The sequence below is a fragment of the Opisthocomus hoazin genome, chromosome 7 (assembly GCF_030867145.1).
Source record: "Opisthocomus hoazin isolate bOpiHoa1 chromosome 7, bOpiHoa1.hap1, whole genome shotgun sequence".
NCBI lineage: Eukaryota > Metazoa > Chordata > Aves > Opisthocomiformes > Opisthocomidae > Opisthocomus > Opisthocomus hoazin.
The window spans coordinates 50982369-51007943 of record NC_134420.1 but is presented as its reverse complement, the minus strand read 5'-3'; the positions used below and the strand labels follow the sequence as shown (position 1 = coordinate 51007943).

Below are 25575 nucleotides of genomic sequence, written 5' to 3'. Positions count from 1 at the left end.
CCCAGAGCTAAGGAGGTATGTTTTATTATACTTTTGGTTTGCTCATTTTTTTGAGCACCTTTTGTTAAAAATAATTTGAACAAAATACAGTTAGCACTTCTACAATGCTATCGGCTGAAAACCACAAAGGCCAGAAAGAAAAAAGCAGTTTTATGAGGATTGTTCCTGGAAATATTGGGCTAGTAGTTTTCATGTGGTCCTCTAGTCAGGGAATATGTTGGACTGCAACTAGCATGACAAAGACAAAAAAATACTTTAAGTAGACAGTGGGAATCTTTATAGCTACATCTTTCTATGTGAACCTGACTCTTGTCTTACATTATGTGTCAAGGTGGAAACTATATGTATTATATGTGGTTCTTTGATAACAGTGTTTTGGGAAGAAAAAAGGCTCTGATTATAAGGTTTTCACCTTCCTTTTTGTGAAAACTGTTCCATGGTACAAAAGATTGCATTCATGAAAATAATATGCTATGCATGCTATGCATGGTATTTGCAATGTTGTATGGATGTTCGCTGGGAAAACATTTGCAAGCCATTTTCATTTGCTTTGGAATTAGTGACATGCTAATATAAATTCAAAAAATTAAATATAAAATACAGGATCTTAGTTTTAATTTATACATTATCAACATATTTATATTTTATCCATGCTAAATTTCCTAATACATTACATGCCAGTCTTCAGAAAATTATCTGCTGAGATTGTAAGAGTTTGTTCAGTTTTTAGAATTTGACAGCTACATCATGTACCTTGTTTAATAAAAGTCACTTCGAAAACACTATTAATTCTACCATTGGAATCATCCTATTAATACACTCACTCCAAGACTTTTTTTTTCAAAGTAGTCCTTTTTCACTGAAGAAATTTACATCTGAATTGCTATTCACTATCACCACAAATTTATAAGATCTGTAAATACCATCTTTTTTATAATGAGTCTGGCATTTGTTGCAGAATGTTTAGATAAATAAATATATGAGTGTTTGTAACAGCTACTGCAATTTTGTGGAGGAACAAGCATCTCAAAATAAATATTTTTTTAGTTTTTCACATAATATTTTTTGTTATAATTTTGTTCTGATGTACTGGAATACTCAGTCTGTATCTCAGACCTGCTTCCAAGACAGAAGAAAGACTTTAGTATTTGATACGCTACCTTTTCTGAGAAAAAATTTTAGTGAAATTCAGTGAACTTTTGCTTATGCAACATTGTCGATGGAATCCCCAACTACCATGCATTGTGATGGGCGCCAAGCAAACATTTCTTAACAGACAAGTCGAAGTTAAGTATCATAGAATCTCATATTATTCTAGTTTTACTAATAAGAAACTAAAACATAAGTGAAATAAATCTGTAGGAAATCTGAACGTGTATCTGAGTTTTTCAACTCCCAGCTCTTAGGGAGAAGATCATCCTCCATTTTTTTTAAAAAAATATAAAAAAATTTTACATTTTATCTATTTTTTTTTTTAAACTCTTTACTTTGAAAGAGTTCTGTAACTGACAGTGGTGAGGCGTGTGTTGTTTTTTTTTTTTTCTCTCTGTACATTTGTCTTATTATTTATCATCGGTTTATGCATGGGGAGTTGCAAACCACTGTGTATGCACTTCTAAAATCAGCCAGTTTAGTGGCATCCACTACTGGCAAAATGTTAGCATTTTTTAAAAACAGTTGTATTTTGATAGTGTACTAGATTTCCATCAGATTTGTTTATGTGTGCATTCCTGTTTTCCCTTTAGATATTTCCTTGCACATATTTTCCTAACCTGTCTTGCTTGGTCTTCCATACAGCTTTAAACCCAATTAGTGTTTTCCAGAAACTGTCTTTTTTTTTTTTTTTTTCAGCCTCACTTGATGCAGTTGTTTTTTCTACAGTGTATTTTCTCACTTTCTGCCTATGGTTTAGAACGGTAATCAAAAGCGCAACTAGTGTAAGCAGCTGATGAAAACTGACGTCATTTGCACCCCAAACATCATTCACTGAATAAGCTTTAAACATTTCACTAGGGTGAAATGTGCCTTTTCTTCAAAAGTTTATATGATTAAAAGTTAGCCCTTTAGTAGTCTGTGACACTGTTTTTACACAAATATGTAAATACTGGTTTTGCACAAATACATACACCTGTTCAGTTAGTAAACACAACCATTATTTCAACATTTTTGAAGACAGTGATAACTCTAGACGAGTCTTTAACTCATTTCCACCTAGTCTTCAAAAAGAGAAAAATACTTTTGCATTATTGCAAATACCAAGTACTGTTTCTGGCTCCCAAGTTCTTCCATTGTTCTAAGATTGTTGTTGCTTCCAAAATAGCGAAGTCGGCTCAGACTTGTCTAACTGTCTTTGGATGCTGCAGGAATAAATCCAGATTATTACAATCATTTTTACCTGTTACAGAGGGATAGAACAAGAAAAAGTATAAGGATTCATAGCCTAAACCACCTGGGGAGGGGAGGGATTTCTGTGTATACTTTCGAAGAGGTAGTATTTGAGGAAGTTAAAAGTTCTCTTAATGGTCAGGTACTCTACATGTGGGCTCACCTAAACACTTGAATATGTGTTTTCTCAGATGACTTAAATATCATACCTTGTCAGGACATAGCGCCAGAGCGCATGATCTTGATTTTACTAGCTTCATAGTTTTCTTAAAGATACTTTTAAATGGAAGAAGAATGTTAAAATATGTACAGTAAATTTATAAACTTTGGGTTCTCTATATTTTGTGCTGGATTAAACCTGACACAAATTTATTTTACTTGCATTTTCTTTTTTTGTCTGACATTAGACTTTGACTAGCGTCATCTTGTTATTAATAAAACATTCTTCAGAGCTATTTCTGGATAACAGAATAATTATATGGAATTTACTTTTTCATTTCTAAGGAAATGCCTAAAAGAAAACTAAACCAGATGCTAACGTGACATGAACTCCAAAACATGCTATTCTTACAGTCACAGATGATCAAAAAAAGAAATCAAACTTTGGGATACATAAGAGTAAGATCAACAATACTCAAGATCTAATGGTACTATTTGAAAAAAATAAATCACAGTGTAAATTTTTTCTAATTCTTTCTTACCTTGTTTCTGGAGAGTTTCTTTTCTTTGGAACAAATTTCTAAGTGAGATAGTATGAGAAATGGGTCAGAGGTTCAATTAGCACAGCAGTTCTTAATCAGTGAGATTTTTACAAAATGCCATTCATATGACCAGCAAAAAACCAAAATTGTTCATTGTTCAACTTACTTTGCGTTTATATTCTTTACTTTCTAATGGCATCTTGTACTTTATTTTTAGGAACGTATTATGGCTTTAGAAGTGGTAAGTTTCTTAAATTAGTTTCCAAACCAATCACAATATTGCTGATAATTTTTCTAAATTATGAAAAATATTATTTTTATGGATTTAAAAAAAGAGGTTGCTGTTCTGAGTTTAACTTTCGTTTTACTTTTAAGAGAGGATGTGATAATTTTACACTGCACCTTTCTGTGTGGGTTTTTACTACAGTATTTGAGCACTGGTTATATGAAACACAGTGTAATGTTGTAGTTTTTCTGTACAGTTCAATCCTCATTCCATCCCTGGGAAGAAACATGTCATAGGTCTGAGCCATGCAAAGGATATTGTTTTTCTACTGCTGATACTTCTAATAGTCCAGGTCCATGTGATAGATCTAATAATTTCAGTGACTGTTACGTGTGCTTTTTACATGTTTAAGCTGGGAGGTGCAGAGGTAATTGGTTCATCTGCCCACATCAACACTGCAACTAAAAGCATGAAGGAATACCATTTTAATGATTAATTAATATCATATAAGGAGATATTAAGTTGGAAGGACAAAAACCTTCCTGCAGGTACATGCCATGAATCCAGCTGGATTATCCAGATGTCCCAAGCTAGTAAGTCTGTATCAGGTAGAATAGCTGGGATAGGTCTTGGCTTGCCCTAGCATTCCTGAACCATGCTTCTTTCCTCTTATGTAGGTATGTCCAGTAAGACATCACACAATAGTATGTATCAGGCCTGTAGTCTCTTTTCATTGGAAATCTGGAAAATTTCTTCTAAAGAAATACTGAGACAATATCAAGGCTGCAAATATAAACTTTTCAAATTTACTTGTGCAAATCATAATTTTATCCTTCCTGATTGTCTGTGTATCTCTGAAAACAGCTTCTGATTTCAAAAATATAGTTAAAATATATTTGATATGTTAAAAAAAGCTTGCATTCACACATAAAAGCCCTTTGTAAATCAGAGTGCAGTACTGGAACTCCTGCCTTGTGGGAGTAGGGAGCTAATGCTCGAATTTGGTGTCCTGGCACTTCCCATAGTGCTGTGTGAGTGTAAAGTGTTGTCAGGACACAAGTTCTGTTCAGGAGCATCTCTCATTCATGGTTTGCTTATGTGACAACCAGTCAGGCATGTATCCACTGTCATCTGTTTCTTACAAACCGCAAGTTAAACTGCCTGCAAATGCCTTGTTGTTTCTGCTCCCAGAGCCCTTTTGACCTAGGCAGAGGGTAGTTGCTTGCAAATAGCACAGCATCATGCAAATTCAACCCATATTTTTTGACAATGTTTGTTTCTAATTTTTTTTCTGGAGCTTTTCTACTTTTCGTACTTTTAATCTCCCCTACTTTAAGAGGGAAGACTTGTAAGTTATTGTTCTGATAGAAGAGGAGGAGGATTATTATCATCAGTACAATACAATTTTCTTTCTTAATGCAAGTTGAGAGGTAATAACTGAATGCAAATTTGTGATGCTAAATCCTAGAGCTTGAAGCCAATCACTGTTTTCGTTACTGCTGACATTGGAAGATGTGTAATGTTAAGCCATGAGACTACAGGCGAGACAAGTATGGTCATTACTAAGGCTGTCGAATGCTCCCAAGGCACTCATTGTACTTCTGCCATAAAGTTCCTTTATGATGTCAGGCAAATCAACGACATTTTTCATAGACTGTTAATTACTTTGTGTTCCTCATTTTCTGGGTGTCTGACTTTGTGACTTTTAAGGCCTGATTTTCAGAAATGCAAAGTTTTAGTGATAGCTAAAGTAGTGGGAGCTCCGGCTATGTATTACTATGTATACTCAAAAGTCAGATGTTAGATAGCTGATAGTGAATATTTTAAAATAGTAAGTGATTTTGACCTTTATATCTCTGTTTTGGTTCTAAAGATGATAGCATTCTCTCTCTCTCTCCTCCCCCCCCTTCACTGGTCTTAAAAAGTACATACACACAGAGTAATACTCACGTGGTCTCGATGTGTCAGGATGAGCTACGAAAGAAAAGCCCTTGAGCAAAAGAATGAATAAGGCTTGCCGTTTAAGGGATCCTTAAAAATCCTTACATTTAGAGTGTATATGTCTACATAGCTGTATAGCTATGCAGCATTTATAACAGAGTACATAATAGTTATGATACTCATATATTTGTATAATTTTCTTATCTGTTATTTGAGTGCTCAGAGTGCAACATCAAAAAAAGTGCAACCAGTCATGTATTTTGTGATTTCTTTCAGGTTACAGAGCATGCAAATGGAATAGAGACATAAGGTATTAAATTCAAATTTGAACAGAATCCTTAGAGGAAAAAAAAAATCACAGAATCACAGAATGTTAGGGGTTGGAAGGGACCTCTGTGGGTCATCTAGTCCAACGCTTCTACCAAAGCAGGGTCACCTACAGTAGGCTGTAGAGGACCTTGTTCAGACGAGTCTTGAATATCTCCAGAGAAGGAGACTCCACAACCTCCCTGGGCAGCCTGTTCCAGTGCTCCGTCACCCTCAGAGGGAAGAAGTTCTTCCTCATGTTCAGATGGAACTTCCTGTGCCTCAGTTTGTGCCCGTTGCCCCTTGTCCTGTCACTGGGCACCACTGAAAAGAGCTTGGCCCCATCCTCCTGACCCCCACCCTTCAGATGTTTGTAAGCATTTATAAGGTCCCCTCGCAGCCTTCTCTTCTTCAGGCTGAACAAGCCCAGCTCCCTCAGCCTCTCCTCATAGGAGAGATGTTCCAGTCCCCTCACCATCCTTGTAGCCCTCCGCTGGACTCTCTCCAGTAGCTCTTCATCTTTCTTGAACTGGGGTGCCCAGAACTGGACACAGTACTCCAGATGAGGCCTCGCTAGGGCAGTGTAGAGGGGAAGGAGAACCTCCCTCGACCTGCTGGCCACACTCTTCTTGATGCACCCCAGGATCCCATTGGCTTTCTTGGCAGCCAGGGCACACTGCTGGCTCATGGTTAACCTGTCGTCCAACAGGACACCCAGGTCCCTCTCTGCAGAGCTGCTATCCAGCAGGTCCGTCCCAAGCCTGTACTGATGCATGGGGCTGTTCCTCCCCAGGTGCAGGACCCTGCATTTGCCTTTGTTGAACCTCATCAGGTTCCTCTCTGCCCAGCTTTCCAGCCTGTCCAGGTCACGCTGAATGGCAGCACAGCCTTCTGGTGTATCTACCACACCTCCCAGTTTGGTGTCATCAGGAAACTTGCTGAGGGTACATTCTAACTCTTCATCCAGGTTCTTGATGAAGAAGTTAAACAAGGCTGTGCCCAGTACTGACCCCTGAGGGACACCACTAGTTACCAGCCTCCAACTAGACTCAGCGCCACTGACGACAACCCTCTGAGTTCTGCCATTCAGCCAGTTCTCTATCCACTTCACCGACCACTCATCCAGCCCATACTTCCTGAGCTTCCCTAGGAGGATGTTATGGGAGACTCTGTCAAAAGCCTTGCTGAAGTCTAGGTAGACAACATCCACTGCTCTCCCTTCATCTACCCAGCCAGTCATGTCATCGTAGAAAGCTATCAGATTGGTCAGGCATGATTTCCCCTTGGTGAATCCATGCTGACTACTCCTGATAACCTTCTTTTCTTCCACTTGCTTGATGATGGCCTCCAGGATAAGCTGCTCCATCACCTTTCCCAGGATGGAGGTGAGGCTGACCGGCCTGTAGTCCCCTGGGTCCTCCTTCTTGCCCTTTTTGAAGATTGGAGTGACATTTGCCTTTCTCCAGTCCTCGGGCACCTCTCCTGTCCTCCAGGACCTCTCAAAGATGATGGAGAGTGGATCAGCAATGACACCCGCCAGCTCCCTCAGCACTCGTGGGTGCATTCCATTGGGGCCCATGGATTTGTGGACGTCCAGATCGCTTAAGCAATCCCTCACGCAGTCCTCCTTGACCAAGGGAAAGTCATCCTCTCTGTAGGCTTCCTCTCTTACCTCCAGGGCCTGGGATTCCTGAGGGCCTGCCTTGGCACTGGAGACTGAAGCAAAGAAGGCATTCAGTAGCTCTGCCTTCTCCGCATCTTCCGTCACCAGGACACCCGCTCTGACCACATTCCTGTACTCTTCCCAAGTGGCCTGCCCCTCTTTCCACATTCCATGGACCTTTCTCTTCCACCTGATCTCCGCTAGAAGCTCCTTGTTCAACCATGCAGGTCTCCTGCCTCCTTTGCTTGATTTCTCTCTCAGGGGGATGCACCGCTCCTGAGCATGGAGGAAGTGATGTTTAAAGAGCGACCAGCACTCTTGGACCCCCCTGCCTTCGAGAGCTCTGGCCCACGGGGTTCCTCCCAGTAGCTCCTTGAAGAGGCCAAAGTTAGCCCTCCTGAGGTCCAAGGTTTTGATCCTGCTTATCGCCCTGCTTCCTCCACGCAGGATCCTGAACTCGACCATTTCATGGTCACTGCAGCCGAGTCTACCTCCGACCTTCACATCCTCCACCAGTCCCTCCTTGTTTGTTAATACAAGGTCCAGCCGAGCGCCTTTCCTTGTTGGTTCCTCCACCACTTGCATCAGAAAGTTATCATCGATGCTCTGTAGGAACCTCCTGGATTGCGCCTGCCTAGCTGTATGGTCTTCCCAGCTGATGTCAGGGTGGTTGAAGTCCCCCATGAGAACCAGGGCCTATGACTGTGAGACTGCTTGCAGCTGCCTGTAGAAGGTGTCATGAATTTCCTCCTCCTGGTCAGGTGGCCTGTAGTACACACCCATCGTAATGTCACCCTTAGGAGCCTGTCCCTAAATTCTAACCCACAAGCTCTCAACGCCTTCCTCGTTTGCCCCCAGGCCAAGCTCAATGCATTCCAGTTGCTTCCTCACATATAGAGCAACTCCCCCACCTCTCCTTGTTGGCCTGTCTTTCCTAAAGAGTGTGTAGCCATCCATGACAGCATGCCAGTCATGCGAGTTCTCCCACTATGTTTCTGTGATGGCGACCAAGTCGTAGCCGTGCTGCTGTATATTGGCTTCCAGCTCCTCCTGTTTATTGCCCATGCTACGTGTGTTGGTATAGACACACTTGAGCTGGGCTGTCAATCTCACAACATAAAAATGTTTGTTTATGTTTTGTAGAAAAAGCATTTTCTTAGGAGAATTACAACAGAATACACAAACTGTATAAAACGCATAGGAAAGCATCAACTCTCCAGAGCCGTTTTTAAACTGAGACCATGGGATGGCTGGGTTAGGAACCTCATCTGCATTTTCTTCCACAGCATTCTTATTCTGCCTAATACTCGGAAGAAGTTGCTCTGCACAGGAATAGATGAAATTCAGTGCAGAACTGTCTGAGATTTACCATAAGTATGAAGCCTCTTGCAGCCACTTCTTAAATTGTTTATACCCTGCACATACCTTTTTAAGCAACAGAAAAGACAGATATACCTAACGGTAAATGCATTTTTTAAAATCTTTAGATGAAGATTTTAACCTAAACAAACTGATTTACACAATGACCTGAAAACTGTGTACGTGTACATATTTTGAGAGGTATATTTGGCAGCCCACTCTCCTCCCTTTCTCTACAATCTACTCATTTCTTCCTCCTGCACTTGCCAGTAAAATTTTTGTAGTAGCCATGTGATGAACTCAGCAACTTAGGCAAAAAATAAAATGAGGAAAGAATGTGACAGGAACCTAGCAGATTCTTTTCAGATCGCTGGGTGAATAAACCTTCCAGGCCCAGCGTAATCATCTAACTCTGTTTTTTGTGAGCTGCAGCAAACTAGGGGGGTCCCTTGCATCATCTCTGAGCCCTGGCAGCTCCTACTCCTCTCAACAGTCTGTCTGAGCTGGAAGCTCCATCTCCTACCCGTGACTCATCCTGTCTGCTATACCCGACACTTTCTTGGATCCTTTTTCCTTAGCCAACTCTCTTGGTTCCCAGGGAAGGTGCTGTATTACCATCCACCTTCAGGACATGATACCTGGTCACTCCCTAAGGAACCTGAGAACAAACAAGTACCTGTCACACGAAGCTTTTGGATTTTTTTGCTTTTTTTCTTCAATCACATCAGTTCTACAGTGTGATTCAGTAGATAGGTACACTGCTTCTTGCTCCAGCAGGGTACACAGGACAGGAGAGAAGCTGAAAAGTGAGAAGGAGGAACAGGGGTACTTAGGCTCACTAGTGGATATAAAAGGAGCTGAAGAACCAAGATGTATTCTGGAATAATCCTTCAGCTCGTGAGAAGTGCCAGGGGAGTAACAAGTACAGGCAAAACTGAAATTTTGAGTACCCAGAGACTATGTGTATTGTTTGACTCTTTTTTTTTTTTCCTGTTGTTGTTTAATACTGTTTAATAAAGTGAATTTAATTGTTACATAGCTATTAACAAGTAATTTTCGTGATTACTTTAGTAATCAATTAGGCAGTCTGATGTTTTGCCAGAATGAATACGATGCACCTTTAAATAAGATGATTTAGTTTATTAGATTAAGTGGAAGAAAAGAAGGTTATCAGGAGTAGTCAGCATGGATTCACCAAGGGGAAATCATGCCTACACCAATCTAATAGCTTTCTACGATGACATGACTGGCTGGGTAGATGAAGGGAGAGCCGTGGATGTTGTCTACCTGGACTTCAGCAAGGCTTTTGACACAGTCTCCCATGATATCCTCCTAGGGAAGCTGAGGAAGTGTGGGCTGGATGAGTGGTCGGTGCAGTGGATAGAGAACTGGCTGAATGGCAGAACTCAGAGGGTTGTCATCAGCGGCGCTGAGTCTAGTTGGAGGCTGGTAACTAGTGGTGTCCCTCAGGGGTCAGTACTGGGCCCAGCCTTGTTTAACTTCTTCATCAACAACCTGGATGAAGAGTTAGAATGTACCCTCAGCAAGTTTGCTGATGACACCAAACTGGGAGGTGTGGTAGATACACCAGAAGGCTGTGCTGCCATTCAGCGTGACCTGGACAGGCTGGAAAGCTGGGCAGAGAGGAACCTGATGAGGTTCAACAAAGGCAAATGCAGGGTCCTGCACCTGGGGAGGAACAACCCCATGCATCAGTACAGGCTTGGGGTGGACCTGCTGGATAGCAGCTCTGTGGAGAGGGACCTGGGTGTCCTGTTGGACGACAGGTTAACCATGAGCCAGCAGTGTGCCCTGGCTGCCAAGAAAGCCAATGGAATCCTGGGGTGCATCAGGAAGAGTGTGGCCAGCAGGATGAGGGAGATTCTCCTTCCCCTCTACACTGCCCTGGTGAGGCCCCATCTGGAGTACTGTGTCCAGTTCTAGGCTCCCCAGTTCAAGAAAGATGAAGAGCTACTGGAGAGAGTCCAGTGGAGGGCTACAAGGGTGGTGAGGGGACTGGAACATCTCCACTACGAGGAGAGGCTGAGGGAGCTGGGCTTGTTCAGCCTGAAGAAGAGAAGGCTGCGAGTGGACCTAATAAATGCTTATAAATATCTGAAGGGTGGGTGTCAGGAGGATGGGGCCAGACTCTTTTCAGTGGTGCCCAGCGACAGGACAAGGGGCAATGGGCACAAACTGAGGCACAGGAAGTTCCGTCTGAACATGAGGAAGAACTTCTTCCCTCTGAGGGTGACGGCGCACTGGAACAGGCTGCCCAGGGAGGTTGTGGAGTCTCCTTCTCTGGAGATATTCAAGACCCGCCTGGACCAGGTCCTGTGCAGCCTGCTGTAGGTGACCCTGCTTCGGCAGGAGGGTTGGACTAGATGACCCACAGAGGTCCCTTCCAACCCCTACTATTCTGTGATTCTGTGATTCTTGCATGTAGCTTAGTTCTTATGCACAGGATTTGGCTCTATATTATTTATAGACAAAGGTGTATGATTTTCTTGGGAAAAAGGCTGTATCAGAAGTAACTGCAATGGGCAGCGTATGTAATTCTCGTAAAGAGGTCAGGGAGCATTTTGTAGGTGCACGCTGCTACTGTGCCGTACTTGTGACTTATGATGCAGTTTACAGAAACCCACAGGTTATTTATGAGCATAAGCTGTAAGTCAGATTCCTCTGCCTTAGTAGTACTAGTCTGACTTAAAAGACCAGGAAATTTTATTTGAAATCAACCATGTCCTGAAGTGATTCCATATGCATTATATGGAATATATGCATATAACATGAACATATGCATTATATATCCTTTGATCAACACGACAGCTTGGTGCTTTCAGCAGAGAACTCATAAGTGAGGTTACCCCGTGCTTAAAATATTTGGATCAGACTTTTCTGGACATGATTCAGCTTGTTGTTAAAATGTCAAGTAACATCTAGGTAAACTCCAGTAATGCTGTAAGTATTCTGCAAAATTGTTATTTAATAGGAATTTCCTTTTCAGTATGAACATTTATGTGTTTTGTTGTAACTCATATTTTAAGTTCATGAAAGTGAGATTTTAAATACCATTAAAACAAATTTCTGTCTGCACACACTCAGCAATGTAAAAGCTATCGGATTCTTCTACTGAAGTAGCAGGCTCAAATTTGCATCAGTTTTCTGATTTATCGCCCGTTTTAAAAGAAGACTTGGAAGGGAATGCCCAATGATTTCACAGAGAGATTATGCGACTGCCTAATACTGTGCATTTTAGGGCTCACTCTCTCTCTCACTCCCTGTCTCTGTGTGCCTTCCGTCCATAAGCAAATCTTGCTATTAGCCCTTGTGACTATTTCATGATTGTCATACTTCGTATGTATGAATGTTTAGGAAATCTTGAATCTAAGGGTTATGAGTTTTTCTTCTCCCCTTAGATTGCTTCTGTAGTGTCTTGCCAAAACTACCATTACATCAAAGGCCTGCTGGTCCTCCCAGAACACAGCCATTCTTTGATCTTATAAAAATGACCGGGAGAGGAGCAGCAGTCTGAGATCCTCTGTCCCGCCTGCCTTACCCTTTCCTTTCCTTTCCTTTCCTTTCATCGGCGAGCCAGTGTGTCACTTCCCTTCACTGGGGGTGGAGAACATTCCCAAGGTTCCCCAGGTCCTGCCTCCGCTCACTCACACCAAGTGGCTTCTGCTGCCCAATGGTGCTTGCAGCCAGCTGTTTCTTTTCTCCTGATGCTCACCTTCCTCTTCCATTCTTCCTTGATGTTGTCTACTCCCCCTACATATCTGTTGCTCTTGTTGAATACCTTACTACTTATCCATCCTCTGCCCCCTACTATTTGGTGCTTTACTTGTTCTTTTAGGTTTTTGCTAATACATCCACCTCTAGTTTTCTTTTGCCAACATTTTGATATTTTTTTTCTATAAAAGAATTTATTTTGCTGGTAGGAGTATGTTTTGGGTTTTTTTTAACAATTGCCTTTCCTTCCCATTCATAGTCATTTCTCACTTTCTGGCTAATTCTGGGATTTAGAGTGAGAACGAAAAATGCTGAAATGAATAGATTTATAAGATTCTGCACAACTTTTCTTATTTATGGATTTAATTTAAGGCTGTGTACTTGTACGAATTCCACAAACTAAACATGTACATGTATATTTCTAACATGACCTCTCTAATCCTCTTTCCTTCAAAAGCTGATATGTAGCATTTTTTATATTAGTTAAAAAGTTCTTCACTATCTTGGAAAAATGAATTATTAAATTAAGAAATAAAATAATGTATTGTTACAAATATATATACACTTGTGTTGAGACTTTGAATACTGAATTTGCAGATAAGTATATTCAAGAATATCTTATTATGTATTTGTTAAAGAATATGTAAAATATTGGCGTAAGAATTCATTGTTAAATTGCATGTAAGAGGCAGGTTACAAAATTTAGGTAATTGTAAACTTTATTAAACTGCTCTTTGTTTGGAGGTCAGGATGACACTTTTATGTCTATTTATTGACAAATAATCATGGTGCATGTCTAACAACTTAGTCTAACAACTTTATAGTTTCTCCAGTGGTGATGTCAGTAATATAATATGTTACAGAATCACAGGATGGTTGTGGTTGGAAGGGACCTGGAGGTCATCTGGTCCAACCCCCTGCTCAAGCAGGGTCACCCAGAGCCAGTTGCCCAGGGCTGCATCCAGGTGGCTTTTGAGTATTTCCATGGACTGAGCCTCCACAGCGTCCGTGGGCAACCTATGCCAGCCACCCTCACAGTGAAAAAATGTTTCCCATAGAATCACAGAATCACAGAATGGTAGGGTTTGGAAGGGACGTCTGTGGGTCATCTAGTTCAACCCTCCTGCCGAAGCAGGGTCACCTACAGCAGGCTGCACAGGACCGTGTCCAGGTGGGTCTTGAATATCTCCAGAGAAGGAGACTCCACAACCTCCCTGGGCAGCCTGTTCCAGTGCTCCGTCACCCTCAGAGGGAAGAAGTTCTTCCTTATGTTCAGACGGAACTTCCTGTGCTTCATTTTGTGCCCATTGCCCCTTGTCCTGTCGCTGGGCACCATGGAAAAGAGTCTGGCCCCATCCTCCTGACACCCACCCTTGAGATATTTATAAGCATATATTTGGTCCCCTCTCAGCCTTCTCTTCTTCAGGCTGAACAAGCCCAGCTCCCTCAGCCTCTCCTCGTAGGACAGATGCTCCAATCCCCTCACCATCCTCGTAGCTCTCCGCTAGACTCTCTCCAGCAGCTCCTCATCTTTCTTGAAGTGGGGAGCCCAGAACTGGACAGAGTACTCCAGATGAGGCCTCACCAGGGCAGTGTAGAGGGGAAGGAGAACCTCCCTCGACCTGCTGGCCCCACTCCTCCTAATACATCCCAGAATCCCGTTAGCTTTCTTGGCAGCCAGGGCACACTGCTGACTCATAGTCAACCTGTTGTCCAGGTAGTGTGGTGTGTACTACAGGGCACCTGACCAGGAGGAGGAAATTGATGACGCCTTCTACAGGCAGCTGCAAGCAACCTCACAATCACAGGCCCTGGTTCTCATGGGGGACTTCAGCCACCCTGACATCAGCTGGGAAGACCATACAGCTAGGCAGGCGCAATCCAGGAGGTTCCTACAGAGCATCGATGATAACTTTCGGGTGCAAGTGGTGGAGGAACCAACAAGGAAAGGCGCTCGGCTGGACCTTGTATTAACAAACAAGGAGGGACTGGTGGAGGATGTGAAGGTCGGAGGTAGACTCGGCTGCAGTGACCATGAAATGGTCGAGTTCAGGATCCTGCGTGGAGGAAGCAGGGCGATAAGCAGGATCAAAACCTTGGACCTCAGGAGGGCTAACTTTGGCCTCTTCAAGGAGCTACTGGGAGGAACCCCGTGGGCCAGAGCTCTCGAAGGCAGGGGGGTCCAAGAGTGCTGGTCGCTCTTTAAACATCACTTCCTCCATGCTCAGGAGCGGTGCATCCCCCTGAGAGAGAAATCGAGCAAAGGAGGCAGGAGACCTGCATGGTTGAACAAGGAGCTTCTAGCGGAGATCAGGTGGAAGAGAAAGGTCCATGGAATGTGGAAAGAGGGGCTGGCCACTTGGGAAGAGTACAGGAATGTGGTCAGAGCGTGCAGGGATGCGACGAGGAAGGCCAAGGCCCCCCTGGAATTGAAGCTGGCAAGGGATGTCAAAAACAACAAGATGGGCTTCTTCAGCTACATCAGCAGCAAAAGGAAGGCTAGGGACAATGTGGGGCCACTGCTGAATGAGGCGGGTGTCCTGGTGACGGAAGATGCGGAGAAGGCAGAGCTACTGAATGCCTTCTTTGCTTCAGTCTTCAGTGCCAAGGCAGGCCCTCAGGAATCCCAGGCCCTGGAGGTAAGAGAGGAAGCCTACAGAGAGGATGACTTTCCCTTGGTCAAGGAGGACTGCGTGAGGGATTGCTTAAGCGATCTGGACGTCCACAAATCCATGGGCCAAGATGGAATGCACCCACGAGTGCTGAGGGAGCTGGCGGATGTCATTGCTGATCCACTCTCCATCATCTTTGAGAGGTTCTGGAGGACAGGAGAGGTGCCCGAGGACTGGAGAAAGGCCAATGTCACTCCAGTCTTCAAAAAGGGCAAGAAGGAGGACCCAGGGAACTACAGGCCGGTCAGCCTCACCTCCATCCTGGGAAAGGTGATGGAGCAGCTTATCCTGGAGGCCATCATCAAGCAAGTGGAGGAAAAGAAGGTTATCAGGAGTAGTCAGCATGGATTCACCAAGGGGAAATCATGCCTGACCAATCTGATAGCTTTCTACGATGACATGACTGGCTGGGTAGATGAAGGGAGAGCAGTGGATGTTGTCTACCTAGACTTCAGCAAGGCTTTTGACAGAGTCTCCCATAACATCCTCCTAGGGAAGCTCAGGAAGTATGGGCTGGATGAGTGGTCGGTGAAGTGGATAGAGAACTGGCTGAATGGCAGAACTCAGAGGGTTGTCGTCAGTGGCGCTGAGTCTAGTTGGAGGCTGGTAACTAGTGGTGTCCCTCAGGGGTCAGTACTGGGCCCAGCCTTGTTTAACTTCTTCATCAACGACCTGGATGAAGAGTTAGAATGTACCCTCAGCAAGTTTGCTGATGACACCAAACTGGGAGGTGTGGTAGATACACCAGAAGGCTGTGCTGCCATTCAGCGTGACCTGGACAGGCTGGAAAGCTGGGCAGAGAGGAACCTGATGAGGTTCAACAAAGGCAAATGCAGGGTCCTGCACCTGGGGAGGAATAGCCCCATGCACCAGTACAGGCTTGGGACGGACCTGCTGGATAGCAGCTCTGTGGAGAGGGACCTGGGTGTCCTGTTGGACGACAGGTTAACCATGAGCCAGCAGTGTGCCCTGGCTGCCAAGAAAGCCAATGGAATCCTGGGGTGCATCAGGAAGAGTGTGGCCAGCAGGATGAGGGAGATTCTCCTTCCCCTCTACACTGCCCTGGTGAGGCCCCATCTGGAGTACTGTGTCCAGTTCTAGGCTCCCCAGTTCAAGAAAGATGAAGAGCTACTGGAGAGAGTCCAGTGGAGGGCTACAAGGATGGTGAGGGGACTGGAACATCTCCCCTACGAGGAGAGGCTGAGGGAGCTGGGCTTGTTCAGCCTGAAGAAGAGAAGGCTGCGAGTGGACCTAATAAATGCTTATAAATATCTGAAGGGTGGGTGTCAGGAGGATGGGGCCAGACTCTTTTCAGTGGTGCCCAGGGACAGGACAAGGGGCAATGGGCACAAACTGAGGCACAGGAAGTTCCGTCTGAACATGAGGAAGAACTTCTTCCCTCTGAGGGTGACGGCGCACTGGAACAGGCTGCCCAGGGAGATTGTGGAGTCTCCTTCTCTGGAGATATTCAAGACCCGCCTGGACCAGGTCCTGTGCAGCCTGCTGTAGGTGACCCTGCTTCGGCAGGAAGGTTGGACTAGATGACCCACAGAGGTCCCTTCCAAACCCTACCATTCTGTGGTTCTGTGATTCCACCAGGACACCCAGGTCCCTCTCCACAGAGCTGCTCTCCAGCATGTCTGCCCCAAGCCTGTACTGATGCACGGGGTTGTTCCTCCCCAGGTGCAGGACCCTGCATTTGCCTTTGTTGAACCTCATCAGGTTCCTCTCTGCCCAACTTTCCAGCCTGTCCAGGTCACACTGAATGACAGCACAGCCTTCTGGTGTATCTACCCCTCCTCCCAGTTTGGTGTCATCAGGAAACTTGTTGAGGGTACATTCTAACTCTTCATTCAGGTCGTTGATGAAGTTAAACAAGACTGGGCCCAATACTTACCCCTGAGGGACACCACTAGTTACCAGCCTCCAACTAGACTCAGCGCCGCTGATGACAACCCTCTGAGTTCTGCCATTCAGCCAGTTCTCAATCCACCTCACGGAGCACTCATCCAGCCCACACTTCCTGAGCTTCCCTAGGAGGATGTTATGGGAGACTGTGTCAAAAGCCTTGCTGACGTCTAGGTAGACAACATCCACTGCTCTCCCTTCATCTACCCAGCCAGTCATGCCATCGTAGAAAGCTATCAGATTGGTCAGGCATGATTTCCCCTTGGTGAATCCCTGCTGACTACTCCTGATAACCTTGTTTTCCTCCACTTGCTTGCTGATGACCTCAAGTTTAGATGGAACCTCCTGTGTTTCAGTTTGTGCCCATTGCCTCTTCTCCTGTCCCTGGGCATCACAGAAAAGAGCCTGGCTCCCTCTTCTTTACATCGTCCCTTCAGATGTTTGTATGCATTGATGAGATCTCCCTGAGCCTGTTTTTCTCCAGGCTAAACAATCCCTGCTCTCTCAGTTTTTCCTCACAGGAGAGAATTTTCACTTGCCCTTTGCTGGACTGTCTCCAGTATGTGTCTCTTTTACTGGGGAACCCAGAACTGGACCCAGCACTCCAGATGTGTCCCGACAGAGCTGACAAGAGGAGAGGCATCACCTCCCTTGACTGTCTGGCAACACTGCTCCTGATGCAACCCTTACGTTCTCTCAGTAGAAAGCTCCTTTTGATATTGTGAAGATGTTTCACATGTTGCAAATATTGAACATTTTTGCCAGATTTTAATAAACCCAAATCCTTTCAGTTTTCCATTAGAGAAGGTAATAAAGAGAGAGGATAAATCTTTATTACAAAAGACTGTAATTCTTTAGATATCTGAAGGTATTTCTCTTAGTTTAACTAGTAGTAGTAATATACAATGGTCTTCACTTTCATTTTTTTGAATATACTATGTATACATGTGTAAATACAGTTTTAAAGAGAGATCCTATGTGTTTCATCCACAGGATTCTCTTCAGAAATGTTGACCTTTTCTCTGTGCAATGTGTAACTGTAAGTTCTTCCACAGAATATAGGGTGTTTATAGCTGGCTTCATAAGACAGGTATATGTGATATAGCATGCTTTTTTGTTTTTTTTAATATATCACAAAAGTGAAAATTCTGTTTGATGGTGAACTATTGACTAAAATGTTTTGAATGTGCTGCTAGGACCTTCATTTGACATTTTAAATATTTTATATTTGATCAGTTCATAACCTTAGGAACAGAGACATTAGTTACACCTGTAGATGCTACCATAGATTTTTTTGCTTTCATTGCTTTGCATCTTTTGATTAAAATGGGGATATCTGTAAGCCAAATTGGTGGGATTTTTTCTTACTCTGACACTAATTTGCTGTCAATCCTTGGTTAAGTCACTTCTCTTTAAAATTAAGTTTTTCTCAGCTGTAAAACTAAACATTGTTTCTTCTTTTCCATGTTCATTAAATTTTGGTAATGCATTCTGGAAGGCTTGATAAAATACTGCTAGCATACAAAATGTTGATGTAACTTACACATAAAGATTTTTAGCCTGAAAAGCTCCAGAAAGTTGAAGATAGCATTCATGAATGTATGACAAGGAAGTCTTTTTACCTTATAAGAATGTGTCCCCACTAACACTGTGTTACTCTACACACACTCCCTCTTGTGTTATATTTCTTTTAATTTCCGATAATTATGTCTGGATGTCTTTGATCAAAATCTTAGTAAATGATAAAGGTTAGATTCTCAAAAACTAGTCCTGTTGACACCCAGTAGTACTCGGAGCACTAGCTGATGATTCACAGAGAGCTATCTGGCTTGCCAAAAAACCGCACTTTCCCCTCCCCATATCCAGCTGCTAGTATGCATGAAACAACTAGAAGTTAATGAAATACTTTCCTAATATTTTTCCATGTAAACAATTCCCATAGCTTCCACAGGGATGTTATGTACTCATGAATGAGAGAAGAGGTGGTCTATGTCATTGCAAACAGGAAAGGAAGCATCCATGAAGCTCTCTTAATTAAAATGTGTTCCACTCCGTGCAAAAACATCTGGAGTCTAAATTAAAAGCTTGATTAGTTTGACATTTGCAATGCTTTGTTAACAAAGGTCTTCTGTTTTTTATTAGTACAAGTGTAGATTTTGCTTAAAAAAAAAAATCTTAGTAGTTAAAACTTAGATGAAACAGTGTAGTATAAAAAAAGCCAGCTGAACTTGTATGTTGTGTAACTTGATAAATTTACATGTGTTGCCTATCTTTGTAAAGGTAAATTGATTTCCTGATGTGCTGAAATCATCAAAACAATGGTATAATTGGAGTGATGGTATACATGGAATATAAAGATGCAAAATACTTTTTTTTTTTCCCCTCTGAAAGTTCCCTCTATACGTTTGATGTACTAGGTCACAGAATGTCCCAGCTGTCATGGAGTTTGTCTGGTATATGAAAGGCAGCGGAGAACCTCAGGCCTCTTAGGTAGAACCGCAGTCTGTATAAAAGAAGAGTGTATGATGTATCAGTTGAGTGCTGGAGACAGAATCTGACAAGGCATGGTTTTACAGTTGTTAACAGGGAAAGCAAAGGATACCTTTATAAGTGCTGGCTGCATTCTATTCTTGCTATTTATGTATTCAACATGCTATGGCCATTTAAAAATAAGTCATCATAGGTCACCTTTAACATTACATCTTTCATCTGAGTTGTGATGTAGTCAGTAAAAATTGCAGTCACATTTACTCTTTTTATGGATATTCTTTGGGGATTAGCTAACTGGTACTTAAGTCAACTCTAGTTTTCAAAAATATCCGTGCTATATAGATAGCCATTTGTTTTTACCTACTTCAGAAAAGAAAGCAGCACTGTACTTGAAAGTCAATGAAATTGGCTTCCTGGTTTATGTTTATGTGTTTTCAATATATTGACTATAAAGGCAAACTTCAGGAGGAGTATATACAAACCTGCTTTGATTTATTTGCATTTAGCATTGCAGCTTTGAGACTAAAAATATGTATTTGATTTTGATTTAGATCTGTCCCTTGAGACAGTGTGAAACTGTCTATCACCAAGAATACATCGATATAGGAGGATTAACTGTTCACACGCAGTTTAAACATCAAAGCGTTTGTATGAAGTCATGGAAAATGAGTAATTTGTTTTATCATTCTCTGTGAAAACATAGGACACCCCTTTTCAAAGTAAATAGTCTTTATTTTAAAAACAGAATGATTAATAGCACTCAATGGAAGAGGCTGCTGTTAAGGGAAATACCACGAATACAGCTTCAGTCAGTACAATTGGTGTTTCTTCCTCTTATCGGTACGATCAGTGCACTATATCAGTACCTTCTGTTCCCTGTTGAACAATGAGCAGACAGATGTGATTGTTCTCTTTCGGATTACTTGTATGCATTATGGCATACAGCTTTCCGATTTCTGGGAAAAAAGTTAATAGTACTTAATTGCCCTCTATGTCAGGTGCCTCTAACATCCTTTTTTGCATTTTATTTGTGTGCCTAAATCCATCTCTCTTAATAGAATAGAGTGTAGTCATTAATGATACAAATATGGCATTTGATACACATAGAGGAGGTTGCTGTGCATTTCATTAAATTACCAGACCAGTTCTGTGGGCCAGCTAAAAACTCTTCATCACCTTTCCCTCCCATTCTTCACCATATTCTTTTGTTGCCGCCTTCTTTATTGAATTTTCCCTAACAAGCTTGGCTCTTTTCTGTTTTTATTTGCACATCACTACCATTCTTTTCATTTGATTTATGAAAAAGGCACATATTTCTGTCCCTGAAAATGTTAGCATGTGAGTTATTCTATTCAAATCACTTCACGAACTGTTCAGAAGACTGTGAGAATTTTAGAATATAAAAGGAACTGTACTGGTTAAGACCAAAGGTCAATCTAGCCCAGCTATAGACATCACAACAGTGGGCTATGCTAGGGGAGAGTGTGTGAACAGGAGTGACGTACATTTTGTTTCCCACTCATTCATTCTGATTCCAGCCATTCAGAGACTTCCGGACTTCAATGTAGTTTCTATGAATTTGGAATCCTTCCATGGTCTTTCTCATTCATGAAGTTGCTCAGTTGTCTGCTTAAACCCATATAAACTTTTTAATCTTTATGTGACTTGGGATTTTATGCAAACTGGTCGTTTCTTCCCCCAGGCATCTTTCTTCCTGTCTGGAGAGTCCTGGTTTTTCGAGTCATTGTATTTCATCATTCCTCACATGAAAATAGCACTCTGTGGATTTGAACATTCTTGTCATTCTTCTCTGCCCTTTCCCTAGTTCTATTCTGAAGTAGAGGTCTACAGCTGGACTCAGTGGTCAAGATGCAAGCATGCTGTGGATTCATACTTGGGAATACTTCTGTTATCTGGCTTTTTTTTTGCTTTCCTGATTATGTCCAGTGTTGATTTTGCTTTTCTGAATGATACTGAGCACTACGTTAGCAAGTTCTTGGAAATGTGTATCATTACCACATGGTCTACTTCCTGAGCAGTAATGGTTGGCTTAGAGCCCATAATTTTGTGTGTGAAGTTAGGTTTAAATTTTAGGAATCTAAAAAACCTTTAAAAAGTCCAGGTAGCTTATATCATCCTTTATCCATATGACTCTTGATGAAGCCAGAAAACCAAATATATGAGTACGCATATAACTCAAAGGCTGGTCTTCTGCTTTCAAGATTGCATTTAATAATGCAACTAATGAGGACTAGCTGAGGCACAGCTAATTCTTTCCCCCCCAAAGTAGATGAAATAGAGGGAATATATTTAGGAGGCACTTGGGAGGACAGATGATGAGCATCTTCCTTAACTTCATGTACAGACAGTGTTGATGTGAGGTCTTGGCATTGGAATTTAGAGAAAGAATTGAAAAATGGGATGGCTTAAGGCACGGGCTTACACTTAGGACCTGAGTTACTTTTATGTTGAGAACAGATCACAGGTCTTCTTATTAAAACGGGGAAAAAAAGACAAAAATCTTTGTAGGTGGGGAAGAAAAAAAGCTATAAAGGGAATACACTTTATATCACACTGAGGAGCCACTACATTAAATGTGTCCTGTGTCTCAGGCAACTTTATTTCAACTCTGTGTTACATCTCAAATGTATATTTTTCTGCAGTTCATAAGTGAAATAATTTAGCAAAATGTGTTAGTTAATATATACTATAAGCATAAAATATTTATGTTTTAATTTAGTGCTGGACCTAGAAGAGAGTTTGGGGCATGTTACAATTTTGGATGTTATTGCCTGTGGGGAAGGATTTTATTTCTGAAGGGGTATGGGATTTTTTGGTGTTCAAAGTAAAAAGCTGCGTGGACAGGTGTCCATCAGACCTGTCTGATACTAGGATGGCTGCTGAACATTAGGATTCAGTAACTTGTTTCACATATAGTTAAGTTTGGATTGCTTAAGGTCTGTTATCTTTCATATATTTCCGAGCTTTAGAAACACATGTGCAGATTGGTACCAGGGGATACTCTAGGAAGAAGCAGCAGACATTGCACCTCATCATAAATTAACAGAGTGGAAAATCAATGCTTTGGTGAACATAAGGTCATTGTAAATGAAACATGAAATGCTTTACTGTGATATAAGTGAAATGGTTGATTCTTATAAGAGGGAAACATTAGAGATTGATAGATAGCGCTAGGCAATTTTACTTTGAAGTGGAGATGTATAGTAGCATTTGGAAAAAAAAAGTATTTTATAGTTATAAAAACATTTATACACTGTAATCTGTGAAAAACACTTTAAATGCAATATGTAGGCCTCCTGCCTGATTGCATCCTGAGAATATGAAGAAGAAACCATATCATAAATTCATTATTAATATATAACTGCAGGTTCTCTAATTCTTTTGTGCTAAAGAACCAGATATGTTTCAGGAAAAGCAATTTTTTTTCTCCTTATAAAATCTTCTTAGGTGAATTTTTTAAGTAAAAAAAGAAACTGATTGCAAATTAAATTACACATTAAAATACAAGATTTCTTATGAAGATAGTACAATAAATTTTAGTTTTGGTTCAAACATGGCCTAGCTAAGTGTGAAATCTACTTAACTTCCTTTCTCAAGCAGCAGGTGACAAAAAAGAAAGTACTGTTTTCTTGTTAGAAGGAATAACCTTTATTCATTCTGACTTTGAGTTTTGCATAACTGATTTGCCCTGACTTCACTGGGAGTCAGCACAAGTATGCACCTTTCTTCCTTCCAGGCTTTTTCCAGCATTTGCCATGGTCAGCTGTCAACATTGCAATTAAGGGCTTCTTCGTACTGGATGTCCTCAGTGCTGCACATTTCAGGAGGCAGTTTACCTATCTTTCAGGCATAACTTCATAGAATCCTAGAGTGGTTTGGGTTGGAAGGGACCTTAGAGATCATCTAGTTCTAACCTCCATATATTTAGTCCTGTGTAGTTCCAGTACATTTTTAAAAATTAACCTTTTAACATCTAACAAAAGTAATGTGTTAGTATAGAAGAAAAGCAAAAGTACTCGTTTTGGGTTCATACCTACTTTATCTCCACCTTATTCTTCCTGTCTCATTTCTATTTTCTTGTTCTTGCAAAATGACTAAAGAACCTGTGTTTTACTCTGTTTCACTTTTGACAGTTCTTCTTGGGCTGCTTCAGATCTAAATATCCTTCCTTGCTAGTCAGTCCTTTTAGCCCATTTTGTAGGTTTCTTGTTGCTTCCAGAACAATAGGAAGAGTAAGTCATCCAGCCCTCTCATCAAATTCTGTCCCCTACCTGTGATAATAGAGCTGTTATTGTTCTAGCATTTTTACTGCAATGTATTCTTGTTCTCTTCTATGCTGTGTGAAGAGAAGAAATTATCCTAGAAAAAAGGGCCAGATTGAGAATTCCCGAGTATTTTTCTCCGACTGCATCTTGCATTCCTACTGCAGAATGTAACAGTGGGATAAGACAGCCCTTTTTTAGCTAAGTATACAGTCTAAGGGGAAAAGTTTGTTCCTAGAAGGTGGGAGATATTGTTTGAACCTCATTAGTCCCAGAAGGAAAAAGAACCCAAATATCAGAAAAACGGATTTAAACCAGGTAGCTGTTTTACCAAAATAGGTCCTAATATCATCAGCATATTAACTGCTGGTACAAATTTTTCATAATTACAGAAAATCAGAAAAATATGTCATACCTAATATTATACCTACTATAATATTATACTTAATATTTTTGCATACATAGAATTACAGAAGCAGAAAACCCACTCTCAACGTCCACTACCTAATTTAGTTTATTGACTGAATATTGGTTGCAAGTTCAGTCCTGTGAGATGCAAATGAATCCCATTATTTATGAAACTTGACCTTCATCTGTTATGGAAAGTGTATTTCTTGCAGTCTTAAAAACTGAGTTTTGGAACTGCAAGGAAAGATGTGGACAGAAAGACAGACATCAGTGCTTTTAAATTGGTATTGTGTCTGCACTTAGGTTACTCTGTTCAGTTCTGGTTCTCCACTCCTCGCTCCCCCTCTCCATCTTAAAAGAGACAGAACTAGAGAGGCTACACAAGACATAACGATCAAAGACATGAAACTTCTTCCCTGTGAGGAACACTAAGTTCACTAGGACTCTTCAGCCTGCAAACATGAATGGGGAAGATTGCAAGAGGTCCGTAAAATGAGAAGTTGCAGAGAGAAGATCAATAGAGATTGGCTGTACTCTTTCTCTTATAGTATAAGAATGAGAGAGCATGTAATTAAGCTAGCAGGGGATTGGTTCAAAGTAAAACGTGGTGGCTTTTCATATATTATGTTATTGTAATCTTTTCATATATTACGTTATTGTAATTTGCAATATTGGTTATGAATAACAGGAGCAATGGCTTGTTTAGATCATTGTGCAGGTAACTGCTTATCTATATAACTTATCTATATAACTAATAGCAGTATGTAGGAAAAAAGATCTGGTCATTAGACAGGCAGGGCAGCACGATAAATATTTAATACTGATATTAATGCATGGTAACATATATGTGTCCATTCTATTTGTAATGTGATTGAGATTATTAATAAAATATTAATAGAACAATACCGATATTGCTATGTAAGATGCCTGCTCACATGTTCATTTCATTGCTATTTTTCATATTTCAATTTTTTTTAAATTTGTATGTGACTGAGTTTTAACTAAAGAAATACACTTATGAGCTGTGCTTTTAACAAATCACATTCTTCTCTAAAGAATTACTTTACATGGATATACACGTTTTTTACAATTAATCACTGGTAAAGTTTTTTTGTTGTTTGCTAATACTTGTGATGTTTCATGGTTTGTCATACCCAGCATAGTACACTATTACAGTCTTGACTCATTAGGTTGTTTTGGAATACTGTCAGGGAGCTTTGTGACACATAACACAGCTTTTTGGAGTAGACTACACTTGTGCTGCGAGGTTCCCACTGATTTTTCTTATCCTGGTGTGATTGAACATTTTAGTCTCTTCGGGTCTTAAGTCTGGGATCTAAATGGTGGTCAGATCAAGACTTTCCAAGACTACTAACAGAGCTTTTGTAGTTACAGGCAAGTTAACTCCATTTGCACAGACTTTACAGCATAACGATATTTGACTTCAGGTTTGATGAATTTTGTTTGTTATGTAGATTTTTGCTTTAAAGTGCCAGAGCAG

At 41.4% G+C, this 25575-nt stretch overlaps 1 protein-coding gene across 3 annotated transcripts in view; it reads left to right on the top strand.

Annotated features, from left to right (window-relative positions):
- Positions 1 to 25575, top strand: part of CEP128 (centrosomal protein 128) — a 132356-nt gene that overhangs the window by 94332 nt on the left and 12449 nt on the right. For 2 of the 3 annotated variants that reach the window (XM_075426673.1, XM_075426672.1), the window contains exon 20: positions 3304 to 3327. The exons of the other annotated variant lie outside the window; for it this stretch is intronic. In XM_075426673.1, coding sequence (XP_075282788.1) covers positions 3304 to 3327 — 24 coding nt within the window. The remainder of the gene's footprint in view (positions 1 to 3303; positions 3328 to 25575) is intronic. 3 annotated transcript variants of the gene reach the window in all.